General features: G+C 42.0%; 2 protein-coding genes across 2 annotated transcripts; both read right to left on the bottom strand.

The window, feature by feature from the left end:
• Positions 1-6,572: 6,572 nt before the first annotated feature.
• plk2b (polo-like kinase 2b (Drosophila)) lies at positions 6,573-13,604 on the bottom strand. Its single transcript, XM_065246654.1, has 14 exons — positions 12,627-13,604; positions 12,383-12,490; positions 11,824-11,940; positions 11,607-11,736; positions 11,346-11,529; positions 11,033-11,231; positions 10,799-10,946; positions 10,515-10,609; positions 10,260-10,389; positions 10,080-10,160; positions 9,802-9,961; positions 7,555-7,684; positions 7,333-7,443; positions 6,573-7,056 (listed from the first exon to the last, which is right to left on the bottom strand). Exons 1-14 carry the CDS (start codon positions 12,831-12,833, stop codon positions 6,865-6,867), a joined length of 1,992 nt encoding a protein of 663 aa, XP_065102726.1. The 5' UTR covers positions 12,834-13,604; the 3' UTR covers positions 6,573-6,864.
• Positions 13,605-13,736: 132 nt separating this feature from the next.
• LOC135729193 (ATP synthase subunit C lysine N-methyltransferase) lies at positions 13,737-20,160 on the bottom strand. The gene is made up of 6 exons (XM_065246655.1): positions 20,063-20,160; positions 18,186-18,365; positions 15,632-15,736; positions 14,751-14,891; positions 14,437-14,487; positions 13,737-14,193 (listed from the first exon to the last, which is right to left on the bottom strand). The coding sequence occupies exons 2-6, from the start codon at positions 18,354-18,356 to the stop codon at positions 14,014-14,016; spliced, it is 648 nt and encodes a 215-aa protein (XP_065102727.1). The 5' UTR covers positions 18,357-18,365; positions 20,063-20,160; the 3' UTR covers positions 13,737-14,013.
• Between the last annotated feature and the right edge of the window lie 598 nt (positions 20,161-20,758).

Genomic DNA, 20,758 nt, shown 5'->3' with positions numbered 1-20,758 from the left:
GCAGCTAGTGAGAGGCTGGCAGCGGATGCTCCGCAACATCAGGCTGCCAAGGCAGCGGAGGAAGGCAAAACAAATTATTACGCGTTTTTGCCTTGGTGGCCTTCCATACTGAGCTCAGTTTGGAGCAGCAGTCGGAGGCTGCAAGCCGACCTGCGAGCCTGTTCTCTGTGCTTCCCCTAACGAGGAAAGGGCACGAGAGGAGACAGGCTCGACACGAACACTAAAATCTAATGAACGTATTAGGTGTCGCCCAACCAGCAGCTCTGCAGATGTCTGTTAGCGAGGAACCACGAGCGAATGCCCAAAATGAGGCAACACTTCTAGTAGAGTGAGCTCTCAAATTAATGGACAAGGAATGCCCTGCAGATTATAAGCAAGGGCGATAGTATCAACTATCCAATGAGACATCCTCTGCTTAGTGACAGCTTTCCCTCTCTGCTGACCACCATAACAAACAAAGAGCTGATCTGAGGTCCTAAGGCTTTGTGTGCGATCCACGTAGATGCGTAACGTTCGTACGGGGCATAATAAAGCCATGGTTGGGTCTGCCCTCCTCCGGGGGGCAGCGCTTGCAAGCTCACCACCTTATCTCTGAAGGGAGTGGTGGGAACTTTGGGCACGTAGCCTGGTCTGGGTCTCAGTGAGACAGCAGGACCAAACTGAAGGCACGAATCGTCAACAGAGAATGCATGTAAATTCCTTACTCTCTTCACGGAGACCAATGCTAGCAGGGTCAGAGTTTTCATTGACAAAAACTTCAGACTCGCAGACTGCAAAGGCTCGAACGCGGAACCTGTAGTAGGGCTTCAGCACCATGGACAGGTCTCAGGAGGAATAGAGGGAGGGCGCGAGGGGTTTAGCCTGCGAGCGCCTCTTAAAATCTAATAACCAAATCATGCTGCCAACTGATCTGCCGTTAATAAGCGAGTGATGAGCAGAAATAGCGGCGATATCAACTTTAATGGTGGAGGGTGACAGCCTACCATCTAACCTATGTTGAGGATATATAAAAGCACAATGTTAAGCATTCTCTGGGGTCCTCGCGTTGCGAAGAGCACCAGGTGACGAAAAGGGTTTCATTTAAGCGCGTAAGCCCGTCATGTGGACGGTGCTCGTACCGCGTCGATGGTGTTAGATACCGCTAGCGATAAATCACCTAAACCTTGCGCGCACTCAACGACCATACATGGAGATCCCACAGGTCGGGGCGCGGGTGCCATAATGTGCCCCTTCCTAAAGAAAGAAAGTCCTTCCTAGGGGAATTCGCCAGGGAGGGGCTGTCGCGAGGAGCGTTAACTCTGAAAACCAATTCCTGGTCGTCCAGTATGGGGCGACTAACGAAAGGCTCTCCTCGTCCTGCCTGACTTTGCACAGTGTCTGTGCGATTAAGCTCACTGGAGTGAATGCGTATTTTCGCGTCCCCCGCGGCCAGCTGTGTGCCAACGCATCCACGCCGAGGCTGCCCTCGGTTAGTGAATAAAAACCGGCGACAGTGGGTATCGTCCGGCGACGCAAACAGATATATCTGCGCACGACCGAACTTCTTCCAAATTAGCTGGACCGTCTGGGGGTGGAGTCGCCATTCACCGGGGCGCGCAGCTCGGGAAAGCGCGTCTGCCGCTGTATTGAGCGAACCCGGGATGTAAATGGCACGAAGGGACCTCAGATGCTTCTGACTCCAAAGGAGGAGATGACGAGCGAGATGCGACAGGTGACGAGAGCGCAAAAACCGCCTTAACGGTAAATAACGCAACAGTCGCAATGTTGTCGGTGTCGGCTAATACATCCTTCCCTCGCATCTCCATAGCGGAGCGTACAAGTCCCAGATATACAGCGCACCGCTCGCGGCAGTTGGGGTGCTATGCACACCCCTGAGACTGCAAGCCCGTCATACGTGGCTGCTCATCCCGTGCTGGGGGCATTGTATGTGCTACAGAATGCCAGGAGACCCGACTCAGGGGCATATCTTGCTATCAGAAATGCTGGGTCTGCCACGGGGTAAAATTGAAATGACACGCAGGTGTAATGGTTACACAGTGTATGCCGTTGCGCCACGCTCTCCTCGAGACTCGATCGTAAAACCAATGCTGAAGCGGTCTCATATGAAGCAGCTCGAGCAGTGTCACAGCCGCAGCATGCTGCCATATGTCCAAGAGCTTCTGAAATTGTTTCAGAGGGACCGCGTACTTCCCTCGAATTAAACCGAGGCAAGTCAGAACTGACTGGTTGCGCGCTCTTGTAAAACACGCCAATAAATCGATCGAGTCTATTTCCATACTGAGAAAAGGATCCTCTGCACGGGGCAAAGTTGCTCTTTTCCCAGCTGACCTGATGACTTAAACGAGCGAGATGCTGAAGCATTAAATCTCTGTGTTCGCGCACGTCTGCCGAGAACGAGCCATTATAGTTGACGTAAATATAAACAGAATACGAACAACGCTCTCTCCCTCTGAGATTTTAATGCCATGACTAGCACTTTCATGAAGACACGGGGAGAGAGAGACAGCTCGAATGGTGTACTTAGTATTAGTATGTCCACTCCATGAACGCAGAGCGAAAAACGGTCTAAGGCGAGGGGAGATGGACACATAAAGTACACGTCTACAGGTCTATGCTGCAAACCGATCTGAATATTGAAATACGAGCCTCGGCGTATCATCCTAAAGGATCACATTTGTAGAGCCGGTGCGTAAATAAATCGGTCGTAACCCACCGCGTATTTTGGGTACTATGAGATAAAGGCTGGAAAAACCCTATCATCATTCTCGGTAAGAGGGACCGGCTCGAAACGTCCTTCGCCAGCAGGACATCGACTTTTGCACGCAGTACATGTGCATCGGACGCTTTCACTATAGTGAAACGAATGCCCGAGAATTTGGGGGAGTGCCGGTAATTGTATTACGTAACCGAGGCGGATAGTGCGTAAAACCCAACGAGACGGGCTGGGAACTGAAGCGAAGCATCCCGGGACCGTACGAGGAGAATTAACGACACTACCGAAGTACCCGCGGTGGGGCAGCGAAGCGAGACAGGTAATACTGCCGGTGCGTCTGCTGTGACAGCATAAACATCAACAGTATGTGTGTGTGTGAGACACTGACCTGAGCCCGCTGGGGGTGACGGTCGTCTGGTCTCCTCTGCGGAGAGCGCAGACTCCGATGAGGGTGCTGGTAGTCCGGTCTGCTCAGTGGAGAGCTCGGACTCCTCAGGACACCCGCTGGCGATAGAGGAGAGGTAGAGTGAGCAGGTGTACGCCCACGGCTCTCTCGATCCTCCGGAGACCTGGAGAGGAAAGAGGAATGCACTCTTATGTGTGGTTAAGTGGGTACCGGCTGGACAGCCGGTGGAACATATGCAAACCAAGGATTTTCCACCCGACCCTCTACCGGGGGAAGGAGCGAATCACTGTCTCCTGAAGAGTGATCCTCTGCCACTCCGGGTCGCCCGTCTCTGGCCACTTAAACTCCCGATTTTCACGGGAAGCGGCTAAGCGGGCGGGGCGAGCTGCTGACGACCGGTTCCCCTGCGCTGCCGAGATGGGGTCCGAGGAGGGGAACGGAGGTGGCCGCCGCAGGACGCGGACGGCGAGAGGCAGACTGAGGAGCCGGCGTTGGTGGACCAGGGCAGCTCTCATCCGCCGGGGCACGACCTAGGAGATCGCCTCAGTCTGCGCAGAGGAGCTGTACGACTCCCCGGGCTCGCCGAAGAGGCCGGTCTGTGAGACAGGAGCATTCATGAAGTTGTTCCGTCATATAAGCCAGACATAGCCAAGGGTGGCGATCTTGAACACTGTGGTGGACATCGCACGACTGAAGGTCGCGGCTTCCCTCGTATATCTCTAAAGCCTCGTTTGGTGAACCTGCAGTACGTTAATGCGTGCAGGGCTGAAGCCGCGTCTCCGCATGCCTGATGGGCAGCGCCCGTAACCGGACGACTGTCTATACAAACACGGGAGGGAAGGGTTGGGTGGTCCCTCCAGGAACGCAGCTGCATCGCAACCCCCCGCTCAACTGAAGGGATCCCCCCTTAGCGGCTCCGTTAGTGAGGGAGATGAGGGGTGAAGCTGAACGGCCGAGACGGCCGCAAATCACGTCAGCTCTTCGTGCCGTCGGGAAAGGCAGGCACAGGAGGTGAGGACCGTAGAGGCCCGGACAGCTCCGAAGTACCAATCATGTGGGCGGGACGGTTCGGGCGGAGAGGGATTAACCCCTCCAACTCTACCGTTTCCGCCGCTCGAGCGGGCACGGCCGCCATCTCCGGGAAGACTCCGCCTCGGAGGGAAAAAATGGGCACCCCTCTGATGCTGTAGAAGTGACGGGACCAGAAGGAGGTCCAGTGGATTCGGCAGAAATCGCAGAACACGACTCTGCAGTCTCCACCGGAGCCTCAACCGGCTGAGGATGAGAAGGCCGGTAGGTGAAGGACGCATCCTCCGTCCTACTCAGCATAGTGATGCGAAGAGCGTCCTGCGAGCGCTTGACAGCCGCACCATGGCGGCGTTCAGCACTGCAAAGGCGCGGACGCCGTTCCCGTAGAAACGACAGTCGTCTCCGCAATCCAAGAGGGTTATGCTCTCACAGAGAGAGCAAGAGCTCTCCACGAACGCAGCCTCGGAGTGCTCGATGCCATAGCACGAAGACAGCGCTCGTGACCGTCACTGGAATCCCTGTACTTCTCGCATCCAAGATCGCACGGAGGAAAAGCTATCCTGAAAAGGACGCTGATCTCCGAATATACGAGAGAGTGGCTGTCTTTAAAAAGACACAGAGCTCTCACGTATCACTCTTTAGGGAAATCACTCTTTAGGTGCTCAGCTGATGATGCGCACAGGGAGAGGCAACGCACACACTAAACTCAAAACAAAAAATATGCAGAGCAGTGGAATACTGCGAGCGTCCGCTGTGTCAGTACTGCTTGTCAATCAACTTCAGCAACCGTTCCCAGAAGAGCAGAGAGTAGCTTCTCAGTAGCAGATAATGCCGGCTTTCGAAGCGAAAAAAGCTAATTTCCATATTTGCACCTGTGGCTTATATACGCACCTGGCGGGGCGGCGCCAGCATTATGCAAATATCTCAATGCCAAGTTCATTGGCGTTTTAGTAGTATTCGAAGCAGATTGGTCTCTCTAAGCGAGTTCCCAATTCGTCGGTCACGACGTGACGTCGTAGTGACCGACTGAAAGGGAACATACGTTTGCTACAAGCACGCTAATGTTAGCTGGCTAGCTAACTCAGTACATCATTGCTTTCAAATGATGATGGTTCTTTGTTCTTAATGCATACATTTAAATGTAAAATAAGATGATTAAAGGCAAAACAGAGGCTGACTGACATACTTTAAAAAATATTTTAGCATTTTGCTAATAGACGTCCTACCCCTGAGTACCCCAATTTGATCGCGGCTCTCCCGGGGTTAGTTCGATGTTAGCGCTGCAAAGTGAACAGGCTAATGTCTTGTGTTTATTCCACTGTTTGATTTATAATTATTAGATTATTGAATGCAGGAGATCGGCTTATCTTTCAGAAGCTCATGTAAGACCTATAGAACTTTTACTGCATCAACATACTTTCCTAAATACCTACACCCCATCCAGAACGTTACGTTCAGACATGTGCGTCATACCTTCACAAAAGGGAACTAAATTTCCTTCCCGCTCATTTTCCTTCCCTACTTCCTGATGGTGGAATGATCTTCCTATTGCAGTCCAGTCAGCCACATATCTTGCAGCATTCGAACACTTTTTGTATTATAATGTAAACACCTTAACCTGTTTTCTCGCAGTTTTCTCCATGTGCACATGAAAGATAAACATCACACGTGGAAGTAATCGCAAATGAATGCTATGACCAAAGTACATAAATGTGTCCGTAGTCTAGGAATCACCCTTGAATGGTCAGCATATGAGGCTGCTGCTTGTGCAGAGACCTAACGCTATAGGCTTTATCTTAAATTTTAATACAATTATATCAGTTGCATATTATGACGTGGATATATCCCTCGAATGCAGTCCCTTTAAATTTTTAAGAAGTTTGTGATGTGTTAACACTATGGGAGGCTTTTTAGAAAGTTGTTTGACTATGGTATTGTTGATGAGTTGCTAAATATCCTACATTATTATACCATGTGCTAATAATACTCCAGACTTACCGTTTCAGGTGTGGCTGGGTAAACCAAATTCCTTCTCTTCCTGTGTTTTACCTTAAGTGCTTCCTTTAATTGTAACATGGAAGCAAAAAATATGTGCCAAACTATTAGTGTTCCTGTTTTCTTATTTCTATTATTTTAATATAAATATGGCCTCATCATAATTCTTTGTCATATGCTTCAGTTTCTGTACAAATGGCTCATTTCAGACTCCATGGTCTTTTGGTCATAATATAAATTGTCCAATTTTGTATCTTTGGCTGTGGTCCATCTTTGTTTGTGTACCTTGACCCTGCACTTTTGTTTAGTGAAAGTTGGTTACATGTTGACCACAATCCCTTCCGATGTTAAAAGCCCCTTTATAATATTCAATATGATTTGATTAATGCATGAAAGTATCTAAAAAAAAAAAAAAAAAAGACAAAACAGTTAGAACTGTGTGTTTTATTTATTAAATAAATAAATAAATAGGGAAATATGTACACAATAAATATTTGGTATGGACACGAGGAGAAAACGAGGCAAGCAATACAATTTTTTCGGGTTATGACATGCAGGTGTGCTTCATAAACATTTCTGTCAAATGCCTGTCACAGGATTCAAGTCCACCCCAGTATCTAAACGCCACTCCGTGTAAATCCGGTAAGTCTGCTTAAGTTATCCAAAACATATCCACGGACATCCACTTCCTTGTATCGAAAGCAACTCTCAGTCTTAGTTTTTAGTTGCGGCGCTGCAGCATCATGTTCAGTGCATATTCGAGACGGCTGCGCAGCTCTGCGGTGCAGCCCGCGGCGAGTAGCGTGCTCAGTTTGAAGGTGGTGGACGTTCTTTCCTCGTTGATGTACGTCAGCAGATATTCCTCCTGTTGCGTGCACAGGATGAGCTTGGTGTGGTCGTGATAGAAGTTCACCTGATGGGAGATGAACAAAAAGCTTGTGTTATCTTTCAACTGCTGTGAAATGCTCTCACAGGATACAGGATGTTATTACAGCAAGGCTTGTGACCTTCTCCTTCCCACAGTGCTGTATTGTACACAGCATTTTCTCTGCACTAATAACTGCCCAGAGGTCTTTATGGGCGTATACAACACCTTACAAAAGCTTTTTACATATGGAATGAAGTATTGGAGAAGTTCATAGGTGTAAGGGTTATCTTGGAAATTAATGGAGACAGATTGTAATTTTACCTGGAAAGTGCCATCGTTGAAAAGCATCAGTAAAGCTCTGTCTGATTTCAGCCACTGTAGAAGGTAGATTCTGGTCTTCTGGGAGTCTAGCTCACTTATCACATCACCTCCCTGCATGATACAATACATATTAACAACACAATCGACTGTATTAACCCACAGTTCAGATGATAATATTATTATATATATACAAATACAATGGTAACATTCGAGTACACTCACATCCATCAAATTCTCTTCCATGTAGTGGGCAAAGTACTTGAGAATGGTGACCTGGGCGACAACACATTCAGGAGTATCAAGGACAGAGAAAACAGACTTCTGGCCCAGCGCTGCATATTGATGAACAGTCCTGCAGAACATAAACATTACAGATTTAGCACAATAACCAGAACTATACGATGATGTATGTGAAGATACACAGCTGTCGGAAAAAATTAAGAGACCACTCCAGTTTTGCCCTTTAATCATCATTTCTACATTTATTGTGACCATTTCAGTCCAGTGTCTGGTGAATTTTAACAAAATCAAACATCAGGAGTGACCTAAAGTCAACCAACAGCAATGTAAAAGACTGTGAGCATGCCAAGACACATGAAAGATGTGATTAAAAATCAAGGTTATTCCATCAAAAATGTATTTTTAACTATTCCGTAAACAAATCTAAAACATTAGTAGTGTGTTGTTTGAAAAATATAAACTTGTTTTCTTTGCATTTTTGTTTTAAAGATCTGAAAACATTGCAGTTTCAGTTTTGTGCAAATAAAACATTTTTTATGAGGAATTTGGCAGAGATGTTGTCGGTAGTTGGCAGAATTAAATAAAATTTATAATTTTACTTAAACACATACCTATAAATACAATCTTGAAGTGGTCTCTTAATTTTTTCCATGTCTGTAGATGTGACTACACATTTCAGATTTCACCTTTTTAGGTTTTGTGTACACTAATAATTTAATCTAATGGGACATTCCACTTTTTTTTTAAATATGCAAATTTTTCAGCTCCCCAAGAGTTAAACATTAGATTTTTACAGTTTTGGAATCCATTCAGCTGATCTCCGGGTCTGGTGGTACCCCTTTCAGCATAGCTTAGCATAATCTATTGAATCTGATTAGACAGTTAGCATCGCGCTAAAACAATAACCATAGAGTTTCAGTATTTTTCCTATTTAAAACTTGACACTGCTGTTGTTACATCATGTACTAAGACCGACAGAAAATGATTTTACGCACTGGCCAAAAAAGTCCCCTGCTATGGAAAGTTATCAAGGGGACTATTTTCAGGCAGTGCGTAATATCATTGCGCCTGCTGCAGCCATGTTACGGCAACAAAGTCCTGGATTATTACGCCAGAATGAGGGTATAGTTCCTAGCCATATCATCCTAGAAAATCACAACTTTTAATTTTACTTCGGTCTTATTACACATTATAACTACAAAAAAGTAAAGATTTAAATTGGAAAAATATCAAAAAAATTTGGTAATTTTTTTTCGCAATTCTAATGGTCTAATCAGATTCAACTGATTATGCTAAACTATGCTAAAAGTGGTACCACCAGACCTGGAAATCAACTGAAGAATGGATTCCAAAACGGTAAGAAGCAAATACTTTTAAGTCTGTTTGATTAAAAAGATGATAAAAATTATATTCTTAAATTTGTATTTTGGGGTTCTCTGGGAACAGGTTTGGGAATCACTGATCCCAGACTATTCTAATCAACATTGATCTTTACTGCATACTGTCTGTACCCATGTCTTCATTTTGTCTTTTGGTTAACTGTGACCATATATTTAAATCAGTACGATATTATGATGTTAATCTTTCGTGGATCTAAAATCCACTTCTTAAAGCTGCAATCTGTAACTTTTGTCTCTCTATCTCTGTTTAAGGCTACTTTACTTACTTACTGGATCTTATGTTTGTTGAAAAACATGAATTGGAGTAAAGAGGCAGTTTACTTGCTAAATAATAGTTTTTTGTTTATTTTTAAACAAAAAAAGTTACGAACTGCAGCCTTAAAGGGAAAGTTCACCCAAAAATGAAAGTTTTGTCATCATTTACTCACCCTCATGTTGTTCGAAATCTGTATAAATTCAAGATATTTTGAAGAATGTTTTTTACCAAACAATTGAGCACCATTGACTTCCATAGTATTTTTCTTTCCTACTATGGAAGTCAATGGTGCTGTGTTTTCTGCTTGATAGTAATTGTGTTCAGCAAAACAAAGAAATTTACAGAGGTTTGTAACAACTCAAGGGTGAGTAAATGATGACATCACTTTCATTTTTAGGTGAACTATCCCTTTAAAAGGTTTCTCAAACACATTCTCAATCATTTTTAGCTATCGCATGAACATGTATTGTGTAACATTTGTCTGTTTTTAAAAAATGAATCAGGCGTGAACCTGTTCGAGTTCAAAAAATAGAGCGGAACTGAGTAACCAAGCAGTCAACTTGAAGCACCTACTTTTTATCAGAGAGGAGGCTCATATGAGTTCCATTGTTGAAAAGGACGCCCACTGTGTTATCAGACAACTGATAACCAAAGCCATATTTGTTGGAATAGTCCACCCACTTAGTCACCCACTTCAAACTATTACAACCGCTTCCTCTAGGCAGGCTGTCAGCTGTGGGGACAAAAAGTACATTTTAGCTCCATAGTATCCACCTTTCCTCTTTAGAAAAGATCTGGTACAGCGAATACCTGCTGTGAAACATCTGTAAAAAGTAATTGGCCTTACTCACCTTTAGGCATGTGTTCAAGGCAGCCCCTAAGCACACTAATAACAGCTTCGGCCACGATACCGGTGGTGCTGTCTTCAAGACCTACAAGACAGCCAGCAGGACCTTTAAGCTGGAGTCACACAGGGCAAAAAAAATCCATGCATCGACTAACAGGTGTAACACACACACACACACACTTACATTCACTACTGCTACTACAGCTTCCCAAGCTGCCTCTAACAATCAAGTGAATGGTATCTCTCGTCTGCGGTCTTCCAGCAGTTGCCTGGGTAACGGGCTTTCTTGTAGGTGCTGACGGAGTTCCTACTTCCTAAAGAGGAAAGCGGCAGCGTATGTGTGTCATGAATGATCTAACACTTAACTTTCATTAATATCTCTGATGCTGCCGATGATGAATTCCTTATTATAGGCTGCTAAAAAGGGAACGCTGCTCACCTCGGGCGTGTGTGTAGTAATCTGATTGCTGATGGTCGTCGTTTTGAGGTCTTGGCGAAGCTTGTATATGTCTTCCTCTTCTTTCGCTAACCGATCTGTCAAGACAGACAGCCATTAGGTAAACATATGACAATCACATGGTTCTCTCCTGTGTTGTTTTAGGATATGCAGTTCATTTTAAGTTAATGTGTGGTTGGCACTTTTATCCAAAGAGACCCTGGGGTTCGAACCCATAACCTTCTGCACTACAGTAACATTGTAACTTAAATAAAGTGAGCACTTACTTATATTTTCATAGTATTTAGCTTTGTCCTTCTTTCCCCCAAAGAGAGCAGCAGCTGCCTTCTTGAAGAAGCTCTTGGCAGGACTGGAAATGTGGAAGTCTGGAGCGGAGTGGCAACAGCTGACCGGAAGAGTTTCTGGCATGAAGCCCTGCGACACAATCATCACAACATCAGATGAGGACGAAAAGACAAGAGCTTAGCTGATATACTGAAGAAACCAACAAATCAACCTACCTGGGTGAAAAATTCATGCCGCATGATGTCATCCAATTGCGGACGGTCCACGGGCTCCTGCGCGAGCATGCTGGAAATGATCTGTTTGGCGGGTAGAGAAAGGGCGGGTGGGAGGGTATAACGTGCTTCGCGGATACATCGGTACGTCTCCTTCAGGTTAGTGGTCTCGAATGGAGGCTTACCCGTGAGCATGGTAAACCTGGTGAGGACGTGGAAAGTTAGGCCATTGAGTATCAAAGTAGCTTAGTATAAAAGCTAATCATTTCTAAATAAAGCCTGGTTTAAAAATAAAACATTACGGCATTAAACCTACATGACACAACCCAGTGCCCACACATCAGACTCCCAGCCATGGCCTTGTTTGTTAAGCACTTCCGGTGACAGGTAGTTGGGTGTACCGCAGATTGTTCTACGCCTGTTGCTAATCGGCTCCAGTTTGGCAGCCAGCCCAAAATCTCCCACTTTAAGCTCCATTGAGTCAGTCACAAACAGGTTGCCTGAGAAAGACAAGAAGTTTAGCGTCTAATAAACCGACTAAATATGCATCAAATGAAGTGAGTGTTAGCATGCATACCTAGTTTTAAATCTCGATGCAGAATCTCTAGATCGTGAAGGTATTTTAAAGCAGACACCGTCTGTTTTAGGTAGTACCTCACCTCTGGTTCTGTTAAAACTTTTCGTGCCTTCAGTATGTGAGCCAGCGACTAAACAGACATAAACTTGAGGTCAGCCACAATACTTTGCATTACATTTTATAATATTTGAATCAGCCTAAATAAAAAAGTACTTACTCTTCTACTGCAGTACTCCAAAAGAATATAGATGTTGTCTTTGTCTTCAAAGTGGTGATAGAAATGCACTATGTGTTTATGGATAAGAGATCTGTGCAGATCGATCTCTCTGTTTATCTGGAACAACAGAATACAGAACATCAGAGGGGTATTGATCAATAAGTACCTGTGCTATGTTATCAACATACTGTAGTGGCCAAAAGTGATGTTTGATATATAAAAACAGATGTTTTGGAGCTTTACTGGGATTTACTTGTTGTAAAGTTGTGCAATTAATAATAACAAACAATTAAGAGAAGTAAATAAACAATTTAAGGAAGAACACAAAAAAGATGCATGCTGTTTTTCCTATAAACTTTTGATATTTTTTTGCATTCCTTGCGTAATAAAATAAAACCAATGTACAGCGATGATGCTTATTTCCTTCTTTACCAAATAATTTGGTCATTATCACATTGCAATTGTTTAATCAAGTCGTAAAAAGCAAATATCTGCAAATATCCCCCCGTAAATTACTTTTGGTCACTACTGTATAAGTACGCCGTGATCTTTACTGTACCTTTTCTCTCTGGTGTGGTTTGGACACGCGCTTGTGCGGGATGATTTTGACTGCATAGACTTTACCTGAAGACAGGTCGGTCATCTCATAACACTTTGCGAAGCCTCCCTACGGTATCAAACAAAAATAAAGCAAGTTAACGATTTTAAAATAGCAAATACAATCACATCGATATCAATGCATTTGTATCTATATAATGTCATGACGTAAAAACGCAAAAACAATGCATTTCAATCTAACATACCTTTCCCAGAACTTTTCCCCGGCAGTAACATTTTCCAGTATTGGGGTCTGTAATGATTCTTGAATACTCTGTCCGACTGTTATCCTCTGTGTTTTTCCAATCCTGTTCACTTATTTTATTGATCTCACACATTTTGTCATTTTGGGTTGTTATTGATGGATAAGATTTACTTCTTTGCGTCTCCATCATGGTTCTGTTTGTGCTCATGTCCCGGCGCGTCTCCTCGCTTTATACCCAAACGCACGAACGCACACGCGCTCGCGTTCTCCAGACGACCTGCGTCACGCGAGGGGAAGACCCTATAAGGCTCGTGACTTCTGTCTGTTCTGTAGCACGAGGACATTTAGGAACGCGCTCAATTTATATATTATTAAACATACGATATATTGACAGATATTTCGTAGCAGAAATAAAGATTAATTAAAGACGATTTATGCTTCCTTGGCTTTATCCTTAAAAAAAAACACATCATCAAAATCTTCCCACAGCTGACAAAAAGTCACATACAAAAAGTATATTTGGAATTCATGCACTTTTATTCCGGAGAACATCGATTTTTAATGCATTAAACAACATAAAGACATTAAGTACATAAAGTACATTTGGAAAATTGTCTACTGAAAAACATTCGTAAAGGTGTCAGAGCGTCACCATGTGGCTAAAATGAGACATAACATCTTTGCTTGGGTTGCAAATGAAATTTACAAACATCTGCAAGGCCAAACTCAAGCTTCAATTCACCTGTCCCTGTCTGCACGTGGTGGAGACTCGTGTTCACATATTTTGTGATTTGCCCTTCTAGGACACAGATCAAGGTGATGTGACAATGATAAATTTGTGGTCAGTTTGCTGCTTAGAATTTAGATTTTAGGACTAAAATTCTTACGAAAAAGCCCATACGATTTTACAAATGTTGAAACAAACAAAAAAAAATAATAAACATAGTTACCACACAATAACCTTAGTTAAACCATGGTTACTATAATAAAACCATGGTTTTGCTAATAGTAATCAAGACACCAAAAACAACACTTTTACTACAAAAATCATGGTCAATTTTTGTAAGGGATATAAGGGTTTATTGATAAAGACATGTAGACACATCTTGGATCATAGACAAAATAAAAGTCTCTTTATTTCACAGTTTAGTTTTGTTACAATATAGACAAGCAGTCATATGCACAATATATGTAACTACATGTTATATTAATTGACTAGTTAATCAGTGCAAGGAAAAACGTATTGTGAGCAAAATAGCAGTGTTATATAGCTCGGATGGTAGAGCAAAGTGCATGCAACAGCTGATAATGGGTACAATTCCCATGGAAATTAACAAATTTATATTGATAGGCACTATGGATAGAAACGTCTCAAAATGATAAATCTTTCATTTAGCGGCAGCTTGTGATGAAAGCTTTCGTATGACGTTCATATCATATGCCCAGGTCTGATCTAATCCCTCACCCTCTGTGGCTGTAGGTATCCAGTCCGGAAATGGGAAGCGACAGGCAATTACACGAGCCTCATCCGGTAACTCCGTCTCCAGTTTTCTACCCAGCACCTCCATCTGTAGACCATGTACATGTAAACAGTTTTTTCACCGCATGTTTGTTAGCACGTAGGTAGTCCTGATGCCAGCAGTATTTTTCATCATAAAGTTCCTCTTTATGATACATTATATCTTTTAAAACGACTACAGCCCATTGTCTATCCCTGTCTAAAAGTAGATTTTATCTCTGAATGATAGCCTTCTGCAACCAGAGTATTTTTGTCGTTTGTAACTACAGAAAGGACATCTGCGAGTACTTACCACTCCGGGTGCCAAGAAAACAGTCACATTGTTATATTTGGACAAATCGGTCTGTGGAAGGGAAATGTTAAAACTTGAATCACCAAAAGGAAGTGCTAAAATTATGTCATTTTTCTTGTCAAAGAATAAAAATAATGTGGCTCTACTGAACCATTCATAAAGGTGATTTTGTGACATTACTCATTGAATCAATGGCATAAGATTGTTGTTGGACTAACCAATTACGTAAAATCTGTTAAAACATTATTTTCCTATGCCATTTGTTGCAACTAGTGGTGCATAATTGACAGACATCACTCATAAAAATATCCCACCTTCCAAAAGTCCTGGTTTATAAAACTGGCAGAGGTGCCTGGTATTCCTCTCCACAGTGCCTTGACCCTGGCATATCCAGTTAGGACCGAATTGATTTCAAAACCAGTGCACTCGAAACCCACTGCAGTAGCAGCAAACACCTACAAAAACACATCCAGGACAAACTTCAATCGTGAGAACCAGGACTTGCGTAATAAGTCGGACACGAAGCAGACTGCCTGTGGTTCAATTCTTTGCCTGTTTCCATTTATAAATACTAAGAGGTATATTTTTAACAACTGCTATCCATTTTTTTCTCAACTCAATCTCACAAACTGTTAATGGCATCTATTTTAAAACACAAAAGAGACGGCCACGGGCAGAATGCCTACTTTCCGTTTTTATAGTGAACTATTTTATAGTGAATTATTGGAAACCATAAAAATAAGTCATTTCCATTAAAAAGCCAAGTCCACAGTACTAAAGAATATGCAAAATCTAACAGCAAAGTCATGCAAACCTATAAATAGCCTAATGGTTTTCAAATGTGTGCTTTAATATTTTGTTGTCCTACAATTCCCCATCGATAATGACCCTCCCCTACCCAGCAGCTACACATCTCACCATGTATTGTGGTGAGAATGTAGTCATCTGCAGAAAGCCGTGGGAAACATCTGAAACAGAAAGTGCTCAGAGGCACATAACTTCATCTGTAAATGTATGATAGCAACCCGGTGATTTACATGTAACAAAATGTTAAATGCCATGCCAGTAAAAATAACTATACCTTTGTTAGACGTTAATGCCCTATTATCAGAAACAATGCATGAAAATGATATGTAATGCTTAAAGCTATGCAATATTTATATGTGTGCAATTTGCCTTTATGGTAAAAACTCACCAGTCTTCCATCACCAGAGCCCAGATCTGCCAGACATCCTGCTCTCCCATGCAGGTGTTTCATTACATTCTGGGTCTGGGTTCTACTGGAGGGTAAATATGGCACCTGCACAAAATTAATTGCAGAATTACTGAGTTAGTACAGACACTGCATCCAAGGCACATCTGGTGATAAAAGGTCCTAATATTTACCATTTAGGTACAAATATGTATACATTTGGTACCAATTTGCCCCTTTGAGGTACTATTATACACCAGCCCAGTGACAGCTTTTGTACCTTTATTTTTTGAAAATTACAGTCAAAGGCACTTCTCGTTATGTATAAAGATATAGCTGTTACAGTTTTTCTCCATTGGTTTGGCTCATTTCTTGAAACAGAAATTACATTCTCAAAACTCTAAGATAATTTGGCAAAACAGTCTTACAGTTCAGCTCAACACTATAGCTTGCTTGCAAAAGCTCATATATTTCCCAAAACTGTTTACTCATGCTTCAAAACTAAATTCCTTTCCCATATAAAGCGTCAGTGCCACAAAAATGGCAAATATCCTTCTCAACTGCTTTGGCTCATTTCTTGAAACAGACCGGACGTTCTCAACACTCTTGGTGCTTTTGTCAAAATAAAGTGGATGGTTCGGCACAACAACATGGTTCACCTGCAAAAGCTCATACCTCTCACAAAACAGTTCACTCGTGTGTCAAAACTAAATATCCTTCTCATTTTAACAGTCAGTGCCCCCAAAATGCATCGTCCCCTTGGCATTGTGTAAGCACTGCAAGTCGAAATGTTTAGATGTTTTGTCACTATGGCAGGGGACCATTGAAATATCTCTTATGTCCACCTTTCAGTCTTAGCCCTTTATTGACAATGGTTACTGTACTGTTTTTGTCTAGCTAACAGAATACAATTGTGTATAAAAATGAAAAAAAAAATATGATTTTAGGGAAGAGTAGCCTCCAAGGTTTGACACCACACATTGCACTCACACTGCCAAGGAAATTGTAACGACTTTTATTCACACACAAAGTAACTTCCATACACCAGACCAAAATAAAATATATAAAGCATAATATACTCTAATATAAACACAAAAAACAATGAAAATTATATGCAGCCTGCTGTAAATAATGCGGGAGTTTCAGAACTAACATTTCTTCACTGGTCGCTGTCCTCACCCTTCCTCTCCTGGCCACCATCCTCACCCTCCTGACCATCCACACGCTGCTGTCTGTCTGGCCACAGATTCTCATCCACATCACAGTGTATTATTCTCCCTTGCGATGCAACGAGGGAACAAAACGGCGTGCCTGTCGCAACCATCCCCATACACTGATCTCCTGTAATATCCTAACACGCAGCGTTCATCATGGAGCAGGGACCTTTGATTTTGAGCCCTATGCTCATATATCTCCACCTCCTAGAGGAGAAAAACTCAATAGGATTGAGGAAAGGAGAGTAAGTGGAACACCATGACCATCCTTGGATGAGTAGTGAACCAGTCCCTGATTAGCAGGCCACTGTAGAAATTCACATTGTCCCATACAATGACATATTGTGGTAGGTGAGGCCCGACGAGACCTTTCTCATTTTGAGGAATCAAATCAAAATGAAGGCGGTCCAAGAAGATGAGGAGCATCTGTGTATAGTATAGGCCAAGACTGGGGATGTGAGTGGCCACACCATTCTCAGATATGGCATCAAACATAGTAATATTGCCCCCTCACTGGCCTCGGACATCCACCGTGGCCCGGTGGGCAATAATTTTATGGCCACGTCTTCGGCCCTTGGCCAGGTTGAAGCCAACTTCATCCACAAACACGAGGATGTGAGGGGCCTCGTTTCCTTCCAATGCCATTATTCTCTACAAAAGCGTAAACTCCTACTTTGTTAGTCAAGTTTTAGTTTTACCTGACTGTCAATTGCTGTAATAAATGTATCAAATGTTCAAAGCATTCATATATGTTATTCATGGTATTATGTTCTTGACTAATTTTGACAATTGAACAGACTATTGTGCATGTGATGACTTATACAATGAAATGACGCTGACACGTTTTGGAGTGAACAACCATTAGACTGAGAATCAACCAATCAGTTTAGATCAACAAGATCTATTCACTTGGAAATTGTGCTAAATGTAGGCTACCTGTACTTAATCAGTTGCAAAGATGTACTGAGCTATTGAGACATGTACTTAGATATTTGCAATTTGATGAAATGAATGAGAAATTCAATTCTGTTGTGAACACTTGCCAAGTGGTTTGGAGGTTTGTCCATGTTGTTTTAAGAATGTAATTTCTGTTTCAAGAAATGAGCCAAACCAATGGAGAAAAACTGTAATATAACAAGGATAAGCCTATATATTAGGGTGAACAGATTTTTAAAATGAAAAGCAGGGACATTTCCTAGTTCAATGGTCCAAAAAACATTACAATCTTATTTGTTATTATCTATGAATTAAAAAAACAGACGAACGGGACTGTCTCCGTAAAATCTGATCACCTTACTATATATGCCTGCCAATAAGACTTTGCTGTATAGTTTTCAGTGTACCTTGAGACATATTGGTACTTTCCGAAAGCCGGGAAGTGCAAATACTGTCCAGAGCCCATAAAAACCCATAAGCAAAGCTCCAGAGGCAGCTGTGAAAACTGGTTTGTCGTGAGCATGATGGTAGAGTTTGCAACTTTTATCCTGAATGATAACCTCAACAGAATCCTCCATGATTGAACACTGGAGAAAAAACAAACAAGTGTCTGTGACACAAATTATTAATTGTATGTGATGTTAAAGGCGGGTGCATGATCTCTAAAAGCCAATGTTGACATTTGAAATCACCTAAACAAACACGCCCCTACCCCAACAGAATCTGGACCTTCTTTTGATAGACCCGCCCCACACATACGCAACCCAGGCAACCATAGGTGTGTTCGAGATCATCCGGCGCTCCGCAGACCGATCGGCGAGGTTTGCCGCTTGCAGTCGAGGGAGGAACTGAAGACGGAGCCGCCAAGCCGGACACCTGCTGCTTGCCGTAGTGACGTGTATGCCGTGTTTCCTTGTTATTAATCGCGAATGAAGTGAATTAGATGCTGAATTTGATAAAAACAAACCTTTTAATAAAAAGTTGCAACCAGAAACATTTTATATCGAATATTTTAATTGCTGCTTATACTGTATACCCGAAAATAACGGGAAACAAGCCTATATTATTAAAATACCAATAGAGTTTGTTATTTTCATTTTTATTTTATTACACGACACAATAAAACATATTTAAGCATATTAAAGTGTTTTTTCCTGTTTTAAAACATGAATGCATAATGTTTATTAGTGTAACCAAAGGTTGGATTAAACTTGAAACGCACGTGATCGTTGCCATTAGTGAGGCGACCAATCACGTAAAGCTGTGTCGTCATCACAACTCCGTGCAGCCGCTCTGGAGAAGCTGCAACGGCTGAGCTAGCCGGCTACTCTCGAAACGCTCTCGCGGTACTTAAAACCATATGACACAGTCACGTGCCTGCAGCACCAGCTAAAGTCGGACAAAAGTACTAACCGGAATGCACTGCTTCAAGTCAGCCGCCGATCGGTCTGCGCAGCGCCGCATGAAGTCGAACACACCTGATGTCTATAAGTAGACACGCCCCTTACTGCTGATGGGCTACAAGTGTGTTTTGGTACTCGGCCCAAATCCCTGTCCCAAAGTGTTTTTCAAAAATCATGCACCCCGCCTTTAACGTGCGGGTGAAAATTAAGTCACTTTTATGAACAGGACCACCAGGGAAGTTGTTTTTTCAAGAAATATAGTGAAATAAAGTGCCCGGGGACTTCTTAGTCTACATGAGAAGATAACAAATCCAACTTTTTAAACTTTTTTCAAGACAGGGTAACAGTGAATAAACTATATAACTTTAAATCAGCCCACATGGAAAACTACTGCAGTATAATTTAGTATTTACTATAATTAATTGTAGTACATTATAAAAATTACTTACGGTAACTACTGTTCTGTAATATCAACTTTAGTGAATTAATAAACTGTAGTAAATACTGTAGTATACTTTAAAAAATTACCATAAAGTTAAAATGCATAATATCTTAGAATTTTACTACAGATTTCTATAGCAAATACAACAGTGTACTACAGTATTTTATCATGTAAGTTAGCTCACTTAGTAACACCAAAGTCATGGGCTCCACACGAACAGAAAAATGTTTTACTTCAGTGCATAAAAGTGTCTGTGCAAAATGCTTTAAATATTAATGTAAAATGGGAGATAAATATGTTTTGCCATATGAACGTTATACTGTACGTTTGTTTCTCAAACGATTATTCAAAAACAACATCTCATTTCTCTCTTTTACCGATGTATAACATAATGCAAGCGGGTTTAATATTATATTAGTCAATAAAACCTCCGATTTACCTTTTTTGTGTAAAAAATGAGTTTGTTGTACGAGGAAAACGTGACACTCCTGTAAACAACACTTGCGCATGCGACCAAGTAGGCGGGCAGCAATCCTACTAGGGAGAAGGTTTAGGTCATAAATATTAACTATACTGACGTCATATGCTAGCGTCCTATGAGATTGCGTGTCTTATGAATTTTAAATAGATCATTCGGATGTCTGCGAAGACTTGGCTCATGAATAATACAATTAAAGTCACAACATTCTTCATAATGCTCGCGCAAATATTAAGCTGTACAGTGTGCATTTGTGTATCGTGGATTTTTACACATTTTAAAATGGTTGATGCTGAAAATCATGGAATTGAAAATCATGAATGAGATTTTTTTCAAGTGAACATAATTTAAGTGGCTTTACGTTGCAGTGTTCACAGTATCATATAAAACAATATTTTCATAAAATTATTTATTAATATTTTTTATTTTAATAATTGTATTTGTATATGTTTTTGTAAGATATTATAGTGAAACAGCCTATTATTGCTGATATTATTGCAGTGTTTGTAATATTGTATTGAACGATCTTATTCTGAAAATAAACAAATGAAATAATATTTTAGTAATATTATCTATAAAATAATATTATTGTTCTAAAAATGATTCATGACGTATGTGTGATTCTGATCCATGATCTGCGATTGTGTTTTTCTGTGC

The sequence above is a fragment of the Paramisgurnus dabryanus genome, chromosome 11, assembly GCF_030506205.2.
Source record: "Paramisgurnus dabryanus chromosome 11, PD_genome_1.1, whole genome shotgun sequence".
NCBI lineage: Eukaryota > Metazoa > Chordata > Actinopteri > Cypriniformes > Cobitidae > Paramisgurnus > Paramisgurnus dabryanus.
The sequence above is the reverse complement of the archived record's forward strand: the minus strand, read 5'-3'. Positions and strand labels throughout refer to the sequence as shown.